The sequence below is a fragment of the Hyperolius riggenbachi genome, chromosome 11 (assembly GCF_040937935.1).
Source record: "Hyperolius riggenbachi isolate aHypRig1 chromosome 11, aHypRig1.pri, whole genome shotgun sequence".
Classification (NCBI taxonomy): Eukaryota; Metazoa; Chordata; class Amphibia; order Anura; family Hyperoliidae; genus Hyperolius; species Hyperolius riggenbachi.
In genome coordinates this window covers 76,246,115-76,264,930 of record NC_090656.1, presented here as the reverse complement: position 1 = coordinate 76,264,930, position 18,816 = coordinate 76,246,115, and the positions used below count along the sequence as shown (strand labels likewise).

General features: G+C 45.5%; 1 protein-coding gene across 2 annotated transcripts in view; it reads right to left on the bottom strand.

Annotated features, from left to right (window-relative positions):
* The window catches only part of LOC137539242 (peroxisomal coenzyme A diphosphatase NUDT7-like), a 95,386-nt gene that overhangs the window by 18,017 nt on the left and 58,553 nt on the right, over positions 1-18,816 (bottom strand). For both annotated transcript variants that reach the window (XM_068261787.1, XM_068261786.1), the window contains exons 2-3: positions 11,797-11,944; positions 3,834-3,992 (exon numbers count right to left, since the gene is read on the bottom strand). In XM_068261787.1, the coding sequence (XP_068117888.1) occupies positions 3,834-3,992; positions 11,797-11,944 (307 nt within the window). The remainder of the gene's footprint in view (positions 1-3,833; positions 3,993-11,796; positions 11,945-18,816) is intronic.

Below are 18,816 nucleotides of genomic sequence, written 5' to 3'. Positions count from 1 at the left end.
AGTGACGTCATGGACGTCAGCCGACGTCCTGACGTCAGCCACCTCCGATCCAGCCCTTAGCGCTGGCCGGAACTATTTGTTCCAGCTGCGCAGGGCTCGGGCGGCTGGGGGGACCCTCTTTCGCCGCTGCTCGTGGCGGATCGCCGCAGAGCCGCGGCGATCAGGCAGCACACGCGGCTGGCAAAGTGCCGGCTCCGTGTGCTGCTTTTTATTTTATCAAAATCGGCCCAGCAGGGCCTGAGCGGCACCCTCTGGCGGTAATGGACGAGCTGAGCTCGTCCATACCGCTAAGGTGGTTAAAGGACAACTGAAGTGAGAAGAATATGGAGGCTGCCATATTTATTTCCTTTTAAACAATACCAGTTGCATGGCAGCCCTGCTGATCTATTTGACTGCAGTAGTGTCTGAATAACACCGGAAAGAAACATGCAGCTAATCTTGTCAATTCTGACAATAATGTCAAAAACACCTGATCTGCTGCATGCTTGTTCAGTGTCTATGGCTAAAAGTATTAGTGGCAAAGGCTCAGCAGGATAGCCAGGCAACTGATATTGCTTAAAAGGAAGTACATTTGGCACCATCCATATCTCTCTTGCTCCAGTTTGCTCACTTTATACCCATTGTCAGTTTTTTTTTGTTTGTTTTTTTTACTGTATTTATACTCCTTAGGTTGCCATATGGCCAGATAAAAGGGGTTCCGAGGACCCTTCCTTCATCATAAATGCTAGATATCGAAGCCAGACAGTGTAAGGACTGCCATATTGAGCTATACAGCCATGTGCTCCATGACATAGAGAGGCTATGTAGAAGAAGAGCAGAACTCCTCCTCTTTCCCAACCTCTCTTTTTAACCAGTTATCCCCAATGTTATTACCTCTAGGTACCTCCAGTCATCAGATCAGGAAGGTAATTCAGGAGATAACACAAGTAGCTAACACAAATAAAGGGATGCAATTTGTGAGATACATTTTGTAAATCAGTCCTGCAGTGTGCACATAGCTATGCATCTCACAAGGGCCAGCAAGTACACATCCTCAGTGCCCCCACACTCATATACAAGTATACCTACACTTTACAAGGTCCAATAATCAAACACAGACACATTTATATTGCGCTTTTCTCCTGGCGGACTCAAAGCGCCAGAGCTGCAGCCACTAGGGCACACTCTATAGGCAGTAGCAGTGTTAGGGAAACTTGCCCAAGGTCTCCTACTGAATAGGTGCTGGCTTACTGAACAGGCAGAGCCGAGATTCGAACCCTGGTCTCCTGTGTCAGAGGCAGAGCCCTTAACCATTACACTATCCAGCCACTGCTGGTCTTGTTATCAAGTTTAAGTTTAAACTGTGATTGGGTTCCCTGGTCTGTCTCCCAGATGGAAAAGAAGCTAGAAAGGCAGACTCTGAGCTTAAACATTTTTAGAAGCATTGGGATGAAAAAAGACATGCGTCCTTCGAATTCAACCAGAAAGAAAAAAAAAAAGTAAAACATCAGCCTGCTCCTTCACATATCCCTGTTGATCCAGAGGAAGGCGAAAAACCCTTACAAGGCATGGTCCAATTAGCCCCAAAAGGGGAAAAATCCTTCCCGACTCCAGATGGCAATCAGATAAAAACCCTGGATCAACATCACAGGGCATTACCTAGTAATTATAGCCATGGATGTCTTTCAATGCCAGGAATGCATCTAAGCCCCATTTAAATGCAGATATCGTATTTGCCATAACTACTTCCTGTGGCAATGCATTCAACACATCTTAATCACTCTTACTGTAAAGAACCCTTTCCTAAATAGAAGGCTAAAACGTTTTTCCTTCATGAGCAGATCATGTCCTCTAGTCCTTTGTGAAAGCCTAGGGACAAAAAGCTCATTCGCCAAGCTTTTATATTGCCCTCTGATGTATTTATACATGTTAATTATATCCCCTCTAAGGGCCCTTTTCCACTAGCAATCGCAATCACAAATCACAAACGCCAGCGATTGCGATTGCGATTTTTCATTAATTCTGTTATGCGATTGCGATTTGTGATTTTTATTTGCATTGCATTATCATTGTAAACATCGCTCCAGCAAGCGATTGCGATTTGCGATTAGCGATTTCCAAATCGAATCACTGTAGTGGAAAATACTTCTTGTGATTTCTATGATAAAGTAACAACTCTAGCGATTTAAAAATCACTAGCGATTTGCGATTTTGCGATTCAGCAATCACAATCGCTCTAGTGGAAAAGGGCCCTAAGGCGTCTTTTCTCTAGACTAAATAAACCCAGTTTATCTAACCTTTCTTGGTAGGTGAGACCTTCCATCCCTCGAATCAGTTTTGTTGCTCGTCTCTACACTTGATCTAAAACTGCAATATCTTTCCTGTAATGTGGCGCCCAGAACTGAATTCCATATTCCAGGTGTGGCCTTACTAGAGAGTTAAACAGGGGCAATATTATGCTAGCATCTCGAGTTTTTATTTCCCTTTTAATGCATCCCAAAATTTTATTAGCTGCAGCGGCATGGCATTGAATATGATTATTCAACTTGTTGTCGATGAGTACTCCTAAGTCCTAAAACTTAGGAGTACTCCTAAATTTTATGTCCCCATCTGTATCTCGTTTATTTTGTATGGTGCTAGACTATTGGTACGACCAAAATGCATGACTTTACATTTTTCGACATTGACTTTCATCTGCCATTTATGTCCCCATATAGCCATCCTATCTCGACCTTGTTGCAATATGTCACTATCTTCCTAAGAGTCGATGATTCTGCACAATTTTGTATCATCTGCAAAAATAGAAACATTGCTTTCTACTGCATCTACTAGATCACTAATAAATAAATTGAAGAGCACTGGACCCAATACTGACCCCTGTGGGACCCCACTGCTAACAGTCACCCATTTTGAATATGATCCATTGACCACAACTCTGTTTTTTTTCCATTGCAACTTTTGCACCAGACTTTTGTGGGGAACCGTGTCAAAGGCCTTTGCAAAGTCCAAGTACTGTATATCACATCTACAGCAATCCCAATATCCACATTAGCGTTCACTACCTCATAAAAGCTGAGCATGTTAGTCAAACAGGTCCTGTCTTTAGTAAACCCATACTGACACTGAGATGTAAGGTTATTTTCTACTAGGAAGTCTTGTATAGCATCTCTTAGTAACCCCTCAAATAGTTTGCATACAACTGATGTTAAGCTTACAGGTCCATAATTTCCCAGATCTAATTTTTTGCCCTTCTTAAATAATGGGAAAACTTGGGCTGTACGCCAATCTACTGGAACTCTGTCAGTTGAAAGAAGGTCACAAAGGATAAGATAAAGGGGTTTATCGATAACAGAACTTAATTCCCTTAGGACCCGAGGATGCAAGCCATCCGGGCCAGGTGTCTTGTCTATTTTTTTTTATTTAGTCTTGCCTTATTTATTTATTCTTTATTTTATTTATAAAGCGCCAACATATTACGCAGCGCTGCCTTCACTTCTTCCTGCGTTTAATTTTACAATTGGAAGTATGAAACTTTTCTTGCAACAGTGATGTTTCTCTTGTAAAGACAGAAGTGAAGAAAGAAATTAGTAACGCCGCCTTACCATGGTCATCCACCATTGAGTTCCCACCCTCATACTTTAGGAGTCCAATAGAGTCAATCTTTTTTTTTTTTTTTTTTTTTTTAAAGTTGATGTACCTGTAAAACTTATTTGGGTTAGATTTGATATCCCTAGCGATTTGATTTTCAGCTTCAATCTTTGCCAGCCTAGATGACTAGTTGATGTCTACATGTCCTGCTATCCTTATGCTATGCTTACACTTTAGCTACTACGCTACAAGTCATATTTACTAACCATGGAAATACAGGGAACAAAGTTGCCAATGACCTCCACTTGATTGGGGCAAAGTCCAATCTCCTCTCGGGACTCCCTTAGAGCAGTTTCTACATAATCTTGGTCTCCAGGGTCTTGTCTACCTCCAGGAAAGCACACTTGCCCTGGCATAACACTCAGCTGGAGACAGATAATACAAACAAATTAAGGCAACATAAAGAGAAATAGAAAATATGTAAATGTAAGAACAATATATGTACATTTTTGCTTTAGGTTTTGTTATTAAACAATACATTTCAAATTAGCAAATTTTGCCATTAGAACATTCTAGCTTTTTGTTGATCACACGTGGCCCTCGGGACGCTAGTAGTCTTCAGGGGCTGGCTGGCTGTGTGGCCCTCAAGAAGTTTGCTCTATGGTCATCCCAAAAATATTAAAGCCAAGCTACACTTATTTATTTTTTCACTCCACAGCAAACAAAAAATGATCCTGATCCCAGGATGGATGCGGATTGGCTGGAAGGGACTGGGCGGCGCTGATTAGCGCCGCACTATATAACCACTCGTCCCTCAGTCTCACGTTGTCTGCCGTTGCAAATGCTTAACGTGTTAGCACTCAGACCTCAGTCAGATCCTACAGTGTGTTAGAACCAGGACAGACCTGGGAAATCACACTGAGCTAGATATTCTCGCATGTCATGTTATGTTATGTTGTGGACTAGTTCCAGGGTGTTGTGACTACGGACCTCACACCCAAGCCTAGGAAACTGTCTAAATGCTATGTTATGCTATAGACTAGTTCCAGGGTGTTGTGACTACGGACCTCACACCCAATCCCAGGAAACTGTGTCAATGCTATGTTATGCTATAGACTAGTTCCAGGGTGTTGTGACTACGGACCTCACACCCAAGCCTAGGAAACTGTGTCAATGCTATGTTATGCTATAGACTAGTTCCAGGGTGTTGACTACGGACCTCACGCCCAAGCCTAGGAAACTGTGTCAATGCTATGTTATGCTATAGACTAGTTCCAGGGTGTTGTGACTACGGACCTCACACCCAAGCCTAGGGAACTGTGTCAATGCTATGATATGTTATAGACTAGTTCCGGGGTGTTGTGACTACGGACCTCACACCCAAGACTAGGAAACGGTATCAGTATTACGTATGCTAGTTCCAGGGTGCTGTAACTACAAACCTCACCCCCAAGACTAGCACTGTGTATCTGCTCTACTTTAGCCCGCCACTAGGGTGTAGGGTTCTCACTCAAAGAGTTACTGTTATTCCACACACTTATATCTCAGGTGTCCAGAGGTTAGACATACCTGGATTATTGGTGATTCTGCAGATCATCCATAATCTGGTGTATATCTGCATTACTGGTGATTCTGCAGATCTCCAATAATCAGATTCTCTCTGCGTGTTGACACCGATCGTTACAGAACGGCAGACCAAAACAATATGGACGCACTTGACAGTCGTCTGCTTGCACTCACCACCTCGGTGGAGAATTGCATCAGCGTGCTGGATAGTCATCAGACCCAGATCAATGCTTTGTCTGGGTCTATACAAGCCCTTCAGACGACTGTTAATACAGTGCGATCCCCTCTTGTTACTGACTTGCGCATGTCGGTGCCCGAGAAATGTTCTGGTCAAAGATCTGACTTTCGAAACTTTAAAAATCGAGTGTTATCTTACTTTGAGTTGAAACCTAATACTTCAGGTACTGCCGCACAGAGGGTTATCTTTATTAAAACACCGTTGACTGGGGATTCCCAGACCTGGGCATATGGCCTTCAACCAGGGGATGGGGCCCTGACCTCTGTGGAGGAATTTTTTAAAGCAATGGCTATCATTTACGACGATCCAGACTTTGCCACGACCGCTGAGCAGAAGCTCAAGATGTTGCGACAAGGCAAAGATTCGGTGGAGACATATGCAGCGGAGTTCAGGAAGTGGGCGGTGTCAGCTAGATGGGGCTCACTTGCATTGTTGGATTGTTTCTTGACAGGATTATCAGATGCAGTGTCTAATCTGATGCTGGGATATCCTGAGCCAAAAACTATTGATGAACCCATTTCTTTAGCGATCAGAGTGGACCGTCGCCTACGGTACCAGAGACAAAGTCGGGGTAGGAGTAGTGTGAGATACGTTACCTATGCTTCCTCTCCACCTACGTCATCCCCTCCTGAACCCATGCAGATTGGACGGTCAAAATTGTCCCGAGTTGAGCAGAGTCGTAGAAAAGCTGAACAGCTCTGCATGTACTGTCCTGCGGGTACTGGGTTATTTTTTGTAAAAAAAAAAAGATGGAGGCCTCCGTCCCTGCATAGACTATTGGGGTCTGAATAAGATCACTGTGAAAAATCGTTACCCGTTGCCTCTGATTGACGATTTATTCTCCCAGATCACCAATGCTAAAATTTTCTCGAAATTTGACTTAAAGGGACACTTAAGTCAAACAAAAAAAATGAGTTTTACTCACCTGGGGCTTCCAATAGCCCACTGCAGCTGTCCGGTGCCCTCGCCATCTCCCTCCAATCCTCCTGGCCCCACCGGTAGCCACTTCCTGTTTCGGTGACAGGAGCTGACAGGCTGGGGACGCGAGTGATTTTTCGCGTTCCTGGCCACAATAGCGCCATCTATGCTGCTATAGCATATATCATATACCATATAGCAGCATAGAGGGTGCTAATGTGTCTGGGAACGCGAAGAATCACTCGCGTCCCCAGCCTGTCAGCTCCTGTCACCGAAACAGGAAGTGGCTGCTGGCGGGGCCAGGAGGATCGGAGGGAGACAGCGAGGGCACAGGACAGCTGCAGGGGGCTATTGGAAGCCCTAGGTGAGTAAAACTCATTTTTTTTGTTTGACTTAAGTGTCCCTTTAAGGGGTGCATACAACCTAGTGCGCATCAGGGACGGTGACGAGTGGAAGACGGCCTTTAATACACCCGATGGGCATTACGAGTACTTAGTGATGCCCTTCGGGTTGTGCAACGCCCCGGCCGTCTTCCAAGAGCTGATTAACGAAGTTTTCATACCAATATTGGGTAAATTTGCATTAGTATATCTTGATTATATACTAGTCTTTTCAGCCACTCTGGCCGAGCATCGGAGACATGTTAGGTATGTTCTGGAAAGACTAAGACAGAATCAATTATATGCCAAACTGGAAAAGTGCATTTTCGAGGTGACCTCTGTGGCGTTTTTGGTGTATGTAATATCTACCTCGGGCCTCTCTATGGACCCTGGGAAAGTCTCTGCGGTACTGGACTGGCCACAGCCTGTAGGTCTGAAGGCCCTCCAGAGATTCCTAGGGTTTGCGAATTACTACAGGAGATTTATTAAGGGGTACTCTACAGTGGTTGCGCCACTCGCCAGTCTCACTAAGAAAGGGGCTGATACTCACCACTGGCCCGAGGAAGCTCTCACGGCTTTTGATACCTTAAAAAAACTGTTCTGTTCTGCCCCTATCCTGAGACATGTCGATGTCACCTTCCCGTTCATAGTAGAGGTTGATGCCTCTGAGGTGGGGGTGGGGGCTGTGCTGTCTCAGCGTTCCGGTTTGCAGAGTAAGCTTCATCCTTGCACTTACTTCTCCCGCAGGTTTTCTCCAGCAGGGAGAAACTACGATATAGGCAACCGTGAACTCCTGGCCATCAAGTTGGCCTTTGAGGAGTGGCGACATTGGTTAGAGGGTGCAGAACATGTCATTACAGTTTACACGGATCACAGAAACTTGGAGTACATAGAGAATGCTAAGAGACTCAGTCCTCGACAGGCCCGGTGGTCACTGTTCTTTTCCAGATTCTCCTTTATAATCACGTACACTCCTGGTAGCAAGAACAGTAAGGCTGATGCCTTGTCCAGGTGTTTTGAGCCTGAGACAGCACAGCCCTCGGAACCCGAGACTATTCTGCCTCGGAGGGTGGTTTTGGCAGCCACAGAGACCTGGAAGGATTGGGCTGCCACTCTGGCCCCATATCAGCAGGATGTCCTGGAAGGAAAGCCCGAGGGAGTGTTGTTTGTGCCCCTGCCCTTTCGTTTACAGCTCTTGCAGCTGTTTCACTCCCATAAGAATGCTGGTCATCCCGGGGCCACCAGGACACAGGATCTCCTTGCCAGGTGTGCATGGTGGCCATCTCTGGCCACAGATTGTAAGGAATTTGTGAGGGAGTGTGCTGTGTGTGCTAGGATCAAACCTTCCCGACAAGCTCCAGTAGGGACCTTACAGCCTTTGCCGGTTCCAGATGAACCGTGGACCCATCTGTCCATGGATTTTGTGGGTGAACTCCCCAGGTCTGAGGGCATGACTGTCATCTGGGTGGTAGTGGACAGATTCAGCAAGATGGCCCATTTTATCCCTCTGAAAGGACTCCCCTCCGCCCAAGAGCTGGCTAATCTCTTCATCCAGCACATTTTCCGGCTGCATGGCATTCCGGAGAATGTAGTGTCAGATAGGGGCGTCCAATTCGTTTCTAAATTCTGGAGGGCATTTTGTCATCTTATGGGCATGGATCTTTCCTTTTCATCAGGCTACCACCCACAGACAAATGGCCAGACCGAGAGGGTCAACCAATCCATGGAACAGTTTCTCAGATGCTATGTGGCTGATGCACAAACTGACTGGGTAAAATTTCTACCTTTCGCGGAGTTTGCGCACAACAACCTGAAAAGTTCTTCCTCTGGGTTTTCTCCTTTTCAGGTAGTGTCAGGAAGGTCTCCTAAGTTTGCTCCTTTGCCAGTGGTGTCTACTCCTTTCCCAGCATTAGAGGATTGGCAGGTGGCCTTGAAACAAATTTGGGCGCTGGTGAAAACAAATTTGGGGAAGGCTTTCAAGTCTCAGAAAAAGCAGGCTGACAAGAGACGCTCTGCTGAATGGGACTTTTCACCAGGAGATTTGGTCTGGGTGTCTACGCGACATCTGGCACTGAAACAACTGTCACCCAAATTAGGGCCTAGGTTTATTGGACCGTTTCCTGTCACCAAAAGAATTAATGCTGTGACTTATACTGTTAATCTTCCTACCAGTATGCGTGGTGTAAGATCATTCTACGTGTCATTGCTCAAGCCGGCAGTACAGGTGGATTCCACTCCCCCCCCTCCCGTATTAATTGATGATCAACCCGAGTATGAGGTTGAGAAGATTCTGGACTCCCAGCTGGTGCAAAATTCTGTGCAATATTTGGTACACTGGAAAGGTTATGGTGTGGAGGATAGAACTTGGGTACCAGAATGCCGCATGCACGCCGAGGAATTGAGGAAAGAGTTCCATGACTTACATCCGGGGAAGCCAGGTGGCAAGTGTCCGGAGTCCACTCCTCGGGGGGGGGGGGGGGGACCTGTGAAGGATTGCGGAATAGCCGCCGCGTGCTCTGACGGCGTGGCGGCTACTTCCGTGTCTAGCCCGGCGGTCTACGCGCGGCGACAGGTGTCTGAGGTGATACAGCCTTCCTGTGCACATAGGCTGAGGAATACGCGTGCGCGGAGAGACAGAGGCTTTATAGGAAGCAGAGAGGGATCAGCTGACTCCGCTGGTCAGCTGATCCCAGGATGGATGCGGATTGGCTGGAAGGGACTGGGCGGCGCTGATTAGCGCCGCACTATATAACCACTCGTCCCTCAGTCTCACGTTGTCTGCCGTTGCAAATGCTTAACGTGTTAGCACACAGACCTCAGTCAGATCCTACAGTGTGTTAGAACCAGGACGGACCTGGGAAATCACACTGAGCTAGATATTCTCGCATGTCATGTTATGTTATGTTGTAGACTAGTTCCAGGGTGTTGTGACTACGGACCTCACACCCAAGCCTAGGAAACTGTCTCAATGCTATGTTATGCTATAGACTAGTTCCAGGGTGTTGTGACTACGGATCTCACACCCAAGCCTAGGAAACTGTGTCAATGCTATGTTATGCTATAGACTAGTTCCAGGGTGTTGTGACTACGGACCTCACACCCAAGCCTAGGAAACTGTGTCAATGCTATGTTATGCTATAGACTAGTTCCAGGGTGTTGTGACTACGGACCTCACACCCAAGCCTAGGGAACTGTGTCAATGCTATGATATGTTATAGACTAGTTCCGGGGTGTTGTGACTACGGACCTCACACCCAAGACTAGGAAACTGTATCAGTATTACGTATGCTAGTTCCAGGGTGCTGTAACTACAAACCTCACCCCCAAGACTAGCACTGTGTATCTGCTCTACTTTAGCCCGCCACTAGGGTGTAGAGAGCCAGGATCTCTCATCCAATAGGGCAAGTCTGTTCAATTAGCAGCAGGGCTTCCTGCAACCTAGCCTAGGCCCCTCTCCTAGGGAGCCTTGGGCCTATAGGGATTCACCCGCAGTCTGGGGTGAATTCCTTTCATCGTTCTACCTCCAGTTCCTCTGGTGGTTCTCACTCAAAGAGTTACTGTTATTCCACACACTCATATCTCAGGTGTCCAGAGGTTAGACATACCTGGATTATTGGTGATTCTGCAGATCATCCATAATCTGGTGTATATCTGCATTACTGGTGATTCTGCAGATAATCAGATTCTCTCTGCGTGTTGACACCGATCGTTACACCTTGAAACTAATGCACTCTTTCATGCACCATGTCCTATATACACCCGCATTTCTAGTTACTTCAGACAGTAGTCCGGAACATTTTGAGTCCATTACCAAAATAATGTTATTTCAGTGGTCCCCCATTTTTGTGAAGTTATTTTTGAACAGAGCTGCGCTGGGCAGTCCAACCATGAGGCCAGGACTTTGACCATCCGTGCTAGGAGGAGTTTTTCTCACAGAAAAAAATGGCCCTATCTAGTTAGAATATTTGAAGGTGGGGCAACTGATGCCTACAGGCAATGGGTACCTGGGAGAAGTGTCACTATGACCTGATCATGCAGGCTGTACTGGACAGTTATGCCTGTGTCCTACTGTCTCCTTTCCTTTCAGAAAATATTTTTGAGATACAAAAATATTCCAGCATTCCCCACCTTTGCAGGTCCATGTGTAGTGTCTGGTCAGGTTTCCTACAATGAGCTAGTTTAAGATGACAAGAATAACTTTTTTTTAGAGCGCAATTAAACTCTGACATGATATTTAATAAAAACGTTTTTTTCCTATTTCCTCCTTTTTTATATCCCATACAGTTTTCATATTTTCTTTTGTGCATACGTATTATTTATTTGGAAACTACAATTTCCCAAAGTACAGTTTTATTTGCCCTGACAGCTGCCATTGCAGTTTATTCATAGGTTTATTTATATTGTAATGTACCCAGTAATGATTTCTGAGCAGTGTTTCAGTTCAGGATACATTAGAAGAAGTTTCTGCACACAGGCCAGAAACCCGCTAGGAACAATTTCTGATCACTAGTGAATTGAAAAAGCTCTTGCTAATGCAATGCTATGGGGGATCTTTATAAAATCACATCGCTCAAGTGGGATCACACCCATAGCATTACTTTAGCAAGAGTTTTCAAATCGCAAACCACTCAGAAAATCGCTCCTAGTGGGTTCCTGGCCTTAGGAAATGTTTACATTCCTCTATGCTACAATTATGTAAACACAAGATAATGTTATCACCAGTTGGGATGCGGATCTCCCTGTAGGGTGCATTCTATTGATAAAGTAAGTCATGTGTTTTAACCCTTTGAATGTTGTTCTGCTTAAAAAAAATTGTGGTAATACAGTATATTATATGCTGTCAATAATCTTTTAGAGCAAAGAAGAAATGCTGGGTTTTATACCACCTGAAGGTAAGGTCTGTTGGGACTGTGGGTTTAAAGAGAAACGACAAAGTAGATCCGGGACTCAACCTGGATTTTTCAGCAGCAGAGCTGCTTTTATTGCTTTTAAGTACCAAAGCTCACAGGTGGCACAATGTTTCGGTCAGAGACAATCTTATTTGTCGAATGTTTGGCTGAGAACAATGGATAAACGTGCATATAGTTCAGTACACAAACCAGGCATTGTGAGCAATTGCTGACATACCTTCATAGATCTGACAGTCAGGATTGTGTGCAGTCTGCCTTCTTTAATTACTACAGGGAGCAGAATCGAGGCTTTCTGCAGAGGAATGTTTGCGAACCGGCTGCCAACGTTATATCTGCTCATGAGAGTCTTGAGTTTCTTTCTAAGACTTAACAGAAAACAGAAGAATTAAACTGGAAATTAGAAGGCAAAGTTGAAATTTCGGAATTAATAGATGAAAGTCTCGTCGAGATCTTCACCTCCCAAACAGAAATGTGCTTTCTCAAAATAGGAGGTATTTGCGGTTACTCAGGTTGGAGTGAGCCTATGAGATGTCCAACAATGCATCACTGCTGAATATGCAAATCACCCCTTTGTTGTCCCTGAAGAACGCCAAACACAGCTCCAGAACCGCAGGAGTGCAGTGATGTGTCAGCTTGTTATTTGTACAGAGCTACACTAATCCAATCCAGGCATCATGACCACGATACTCCACTAATGCAGCCGCTATGTTCATTATCAGACGACTTTTTAACCCTTAAAAATCTTCTGAAAAGTCAGGAGTCGTCTTTTACGGCGGAGGTAGTTGGGTGACGGGTGTCAGGCTGTGCTGTAATTTTCTAATTGTGCAGTCTTCTGATGAATAGAAAAGTAGATTGCAGCCTCTGTTGAAAAAAAAGACTTGCTGTAATAGTTTCTTGTGAGCAGCCATTCGCGATGGTATCAGTGTGGCTTCCGAAGTCACCAGACTGGTGACGTTTGCGCTCATGTCACCAGTCAGGTGACCCCGGAAGCCGCACTGATACAGTCTGGCACCCGGCACTCACTACTGGGGTAGTCTTATACGGCGACTATACCCCAACCTCTATATTTTAACTGGAAAGTTGGGGGATCGTCTTATACGCCCAATCGCCTTATAGGCCGGTATATACGGTATGTCAATTAACATAGTAGTGGCCGCTCTAGTAAAGTATTGCAGTGGCGATACTTCACAGCAGTGCCTGGCATTTAAAGGAAAGCAGGTTGCTATGTTAACAACGCGTGTAACAAAGGAAGGCATCCTATGCTGCAGGACCGCACGTAGCGTGCCTCCCTGTATTTAGCTCGCGATGCTGACAAGGAACTGGTGCTGCTGTAGCAGCGCAGCTTTATGAATCAGCCCCTTTTACCTTTGAAAAAATAAAAAACTTTCTTGTTTATACTTCCCACTAATAAAGTTATTAACAAATTGAATACTTCTGTTAGATTTTAAATTTATGTGCAACCAGTTAAAATCAAACACACACTATACAATGTTTTGAAAAATTGCTGAAAATTTTCCAGCATTTTGGATTGATAAAAATCGGGAAAAAAACAGGAAATCCGATCGGAATTTTCAGTCAGTTAAAGAAAAAAAAGCTTTCGCTTTTTCGGACAATCCAATTCTTTTTATTGAATTGCCGTGAAATTGGATCATTTTATTTTATCGTGTGTGGCCTCCTTATGACTGTCCGTGGCTCCACCTTTCCTTAGTCCAGGGGCGTCTGTGTCATTAGGCAACTCTAAATTTTTGCCTATGGCGCAGTTGGTGGCAGTGGGCGCTCTGTGCGTGTGTTTATTTATTTATTTTTTTCTTTCAGCCAGCCTGAGCCAGGTCGGCGTCGGCTGTGACAGGCAGCTCAGCCTGTGCCCGGTGCCGCCTACTGGTCCGCCCCCTTCCTCTCCTCCGTTCAGAGCCTCCGAGCAGCACGCACGTTAGTTTATATGTGCGCTGCGTGCTGCCGCCTACTGGTCCGCCCCCTCTCCCCGCCCCCTCTCCTTCTCTGTGCTGACTGGCGCTGAGCGTGCGATCGCCGCACGCTTATTTACACACCGGCGCCGCCCCTAACTCCGCCCCCGCCTGTCACACGTGGTTGAAGTGACGCACCAGGGCGGCTGGCTTGGCTACACAAATGCAGAGGCGACACCGGCTCACAGTGAGTGCCCTCTGCCTCTGCTGCTCGCAGGCTCAGCTCTTGATAATTTTTTTATATGCCCCCCTGGCTGGCCCTGATTACCATCCCCCCCCTCCCTCCCACGCTCGCCCCTATATATCCCTTTACAGGCAGTGGCTCCTATAAATAAAAATGACAGCTGGGACAGACAAGACCGTTGCTGTTTAGTGGTTGTATTTCCTGGGGAACGCTGGCCACATTACGATTATTTCCTGGGGAACGCTGCCCACATTACGATTATTTCCTGAGGAACGCTGCCCACATTACGATTATTTCCTGGTGAACGCTGGCCACATTATTATTTCCTGGTGAACGCTGGCCACATTACGGTTATTTCCTGGGGAACGCTGGCCACATTACGGTTATTTCCTGGGGAACGCTGGCCACATTACGGTTATTTCCTGGGGAACGCTGGCCACATTACGATTATTTCCTGGGGAACGCTGCCCACATTACGATTATTTCCTGGGGAACGCTGCCCACATTACGATTATTTCCTGGGAAACGCTGCCCACATTATGACTATTTCCTGGTGAACGCTGGCCACATTACGATTATTTCCTGGGGAACGCTGGCCACATTATGATTATTTCCTGGTGAACGCTGGCCACATTACGATTATTTTCTGGTGAACGCTGCCGCATTATGATTATTTCCTGGTGAACGCTGGCCACATTACGGTTATTTTCTGGTGAACGCTGGACACATTACGATTATTTTCTGGTGAACGCTGCCGCATTACGATTATTTTCCGATGAATGCTGCCCAGATTACGATTATTTTATGGTGAATCATTGCTGCGTTATAATTATTTTATGGTGAATCATTGCTGCGTTATGGTTATTTTCTGTTGAAAGATTGCCGCATTATGATTATTTTAAGAGAATCATTGCCGCGTTATGAATATTTCCATCAGGAGGGCACCACATGGGGGGAGGGGGGCGCCACAGGTTTTCTCGCATGGAGTGACAAAATGGCTAGAGACGCCCCTGCCTTAGTCAGTGGTCACTGCTAAGTGAGTTGTAGCATACTGGCAGCTCAAACCACACACCCCTACACGGAAGCAGGAAAAAAGGGCGCATATGGCTAATGGACAAAAAGGGGCGCCGCCATCGGCAGCAATGCAAAATATCTGCTATTGGGCGCCCGAGAGGAAATTAGGGCGCCCGAGAAATATCGGTTGCAGGGATCGTGTTAAGAAAAGTTTTTGTTTACAGAATAAGGTTTATTACAAATATTGTTTACAAATTAGTTTTGACTTTCGGTTTAACTTATTTTATCGGACCGGGGCTGGTTTCTTTGATCTGTGCTGCTTGGGCTCTGTAGCCCCCAGCACAGATCGTGTGGCAGGCAGGGCAATCAGACTTCCCTTCCCCTTTCTTCCCCACTAGGTGGATGTCCTGCTGGGGGGGGGGGGGTCTAATCGCCGCCGGCTAGATGTGTGTAGCGGGGGGGGGGGGGGGGGGTTCCTCAAAGCCGCAGCGCTCTTCCCCCCTCCCTCTCTTTCCCTCCCTCCCCTCCTTCCCATGGGCGGTACAGGACAGCGATCCATCCTGTACCGCCTCTGATAGGCTTCAGCCTATCAGACGGCGGCATTTCCCGGCCAATCAGAGGCCGGGGATCGCCGATTTGCTTTACGGCGCTGCTGCGACAGCAGCGCCGTAGGATGTAAACAAGGGATTTATTCCACGCGTGCTTACATTTCGCCTGCGAGCCGCGATTGGAGGCTCGCAGGCTGTTCATGGAGACACCCTCCGTGAACTGACATGGAACGCGGCCGTTTGCATGGAAATCCACAAACGACCGGCCGCCGCATATCGGCGTTAGCTGGTCGTTATGTGGTTAAATTTTGCTTTCAGGACTGTAACAAGTAAATTTTAGTTTACACTTATTTTATCGTTTTAAAATTCGTTTTCATGCATGTAATGCTTAAGTATCGTTTTCAAGCTTATTGTATTAGAAATGCATCACTTTTGGTATTAACCTTGTGTCAATTATAGTTTTCACATTTATTCTCTTACTACTATATCGCTTTTAATATTACCGTTATTTTAAGATTTTTAATGAGTACGTTATTGTAAGGCTATTTATTCTATTATAAATATATAACTTTTTCTATTTATGATATTTGTAATGTGTACATGATTTTAAGGCTATTTATTCTATTAAAAATATATAAATTATTCTATTCATGTTATTTGTAGTGAAGTATTTTACGAATTAAATATATTATTGTTTTTATGTGTGTAAGGGTGTTTGTGCAGTGGGGATGGTTAGGGTTAGGCACCACCAGGGGCGTGGTTAATGTTAGGCACCAACAGGGGGGTTTTAAGGTTAGGCAACACCAGTGGGATGGTTAGGTTTAGGCACCACCAGGCGGGTGGTTAGGGTTAGGCACCACCGGGGGTTGGTTAGGGTTAGGCACTACTGGGGGGGTTGATAGGGTTAGGCACCACCAGGGGGGTTTTAGGGTTAGGCACTACCGGGGGGGGGGGGGTTGATAGGGTTAGGCACCACCAGGGGGCTGGTTAGGGTTAGGCACTACTAGGGGGGTTTTAGGGTTAGGCACCACCAGGGGGGTCTAGGGGTTAGGGATAGGGAGAGATCTACAATGGAGTGCAAACGTTTGGGCAACCTTGTTAATCGTCACGATTTTCCTGTATAAATCTTTGGTTGTTACGATAAAAAATGTCAGTTAAATATATCATATAGGAGACACACAGTGATATTTGAGAAGTGAAATTAAGTTTATTGGATTTACAGAAAGTGTGCAATAACTGTTTAAATAAAATTAGGCATGTGCATAAATTTGGGCACTGCTGTGATTTTATTGATTCCAAAACCTTTAGAACTAATTATTGGAACTCAAATTGGCTTGGTAAGCTCAGTGACCCCTGACCTACATACACAGGCAAATCCAATTATGAGAAAGAGTATTTAACCTCCTTGCCGGTTATACCGAGCTCAGCTCGGGGTAACCTGCGCAGGAGGATTTCTCAGGCCTCGCTGGGGCGATTTGCATAATTTTTTTTCCCTACACGCAGCTAGCACTTTGCTAGCTGCGTGTAGTACGCGATCGCCACCGCTACCCGCCGATTCGCCGCTACCCGCCGCGCCGAGCCGCCCCCCCCCCCAGACCCCTGCGCAGCCTGGCCAATCAGTGCCAGGCAGCGCTGAGGGGTGGATCGGGATTCCCTATGACGTCCCGACGTCCATGACGTCTGTGACGTCATCCCGCCCCGTCGCCATGGCGACCAGGGAAGCCCTGCAGGAAATCCCGTTCTGAACGGGATTTCCTGCTTACTCTGATCGCCGAAGGCGATCGGAGTGGGTGGGGGGATGCCGCAGCTCAGCGGGCTCGCTACATGATTTGAAGAAAAAAAAAAGTCCTGCGCTGCCTCCTTGCCGGAGGTAATTAGACCGGCAAGGAGGTTAAGGGGGTCAATTGTAAGTTTCCATCTTCTTTTCATTTTCTCTGAAGAAGTAGCAACATGGGGGTCTCAAAACAACTCTCAAATGACCTGAAGACAAAGATTGTTCACCATCAAGATTTAGCGGAAGGATACAGAAAGCTGTCTCAGAGATTTCAGCTGTCTGTTTCCACAGTTATGGAACATATTGAGGAATGGAAGATCACAGGCTCGGTTCAAGTTAAGGCTCAAAGTGGCAAACCCAGAAAAATCTTGGATAGACAGAAGCAACGAATGGTGAGAACAGTCAGTCAACCCACAGACCAGCATCAAAGACCTACAACATCATCTTGCTGCAGATGGAGTCACTGCGCCTTGTTCTGCGCAGAGGAAGCTTTTTCTTCGCCCACAACACAAACAGAGCCACTTGAGGTATTTTGGACAAGCCAGCTTCATTTTGGAATAAGGTGCTGTGGACTGATGAAACTAAAATTGAGTTATTTGGTCATAACAAGGGGCGTTATGCATGGAGGAAAAAGAACACAACACTCCAATAAAAACACCTGCTACCTGCAGTACAATATGGTAGTGGTTCCATCATGCTGTGAGGCTGTGTGTCCAGTGCAGGGACTGGGAATCTTGTCAAAGTTGAGGGACGCATGGATTCCATTATTATTATTATTATCATTTAGTATTTATATAGCGCCGACAGATTCCATGCAGTATCAGCAGATTCTGGAGACCAATGTCCAGAAATCAGTGACAACGCTGAAGCTGCGCCGGGGCTGGATCGTTCAACAAGACAACGACCCTAAATACTGCTCAAAATCCACTAAGGCATTTATGCAGAGGAACAAGTACAACATTCTGGAATGGCCATCTCAGTCCCCAGACCTGAATATAATTGAAAATCTGTGGTGTGAGTTAAAGAGAGCTGTCCATGCCCAGAAGCCATCAAACCTGAATGAACTAGAGATGTTTTATAAAGTGGAATGGTTCAAAATACCTTCAACCAGAATCCAGACTCTCATTGGAACCTACAGGGAGCGTTTAGAGGCTGTAATTTCTGCAAAAGGAGGATCTACTAAATATTGATTTCATTTCTTTTTTATTTATGCACCTGCCTAATTTTGTTTAAACAGTGATTGCACACTTTCTGTATATCCAATAAACGTCATTTCACTTCTCAAATATCACTGTGCGTGTCTCCTATATGATATATTTAACTGACATTTTTTATCGTAACAACCAACGATTTATACACGAAAATTATGACGGTTAATAAGGTTGCCCAAACTTTCACATCCCACTGTATGTGAGAGTACAGTTAGGTATAGTTGCAGTAAAATACCTGGAATATCTACAATTGTATTACTATGGTTAATACAAGTGTAAATTTCGTTTTTTGTTATAGACGCTATTTTGCCGTTTCATTTCCGGTATCATTTTTTTTCTTATAGACGTATTTTGCCATTTCATTTTCGTTTATTCCACATATTTAGCACTTGATTTTTGTTTATAAGCTATAAACGAAAAATATTGTTTTACATAATAATTTTGGCTATATTCTGCATCCTTTTTTCCAAGCACCCTTTTGGCGGGCTAGTAAAAAAGGGCGCACAGGGATAGTGGACAAAAAGGGCGCCGCCATAGACTGC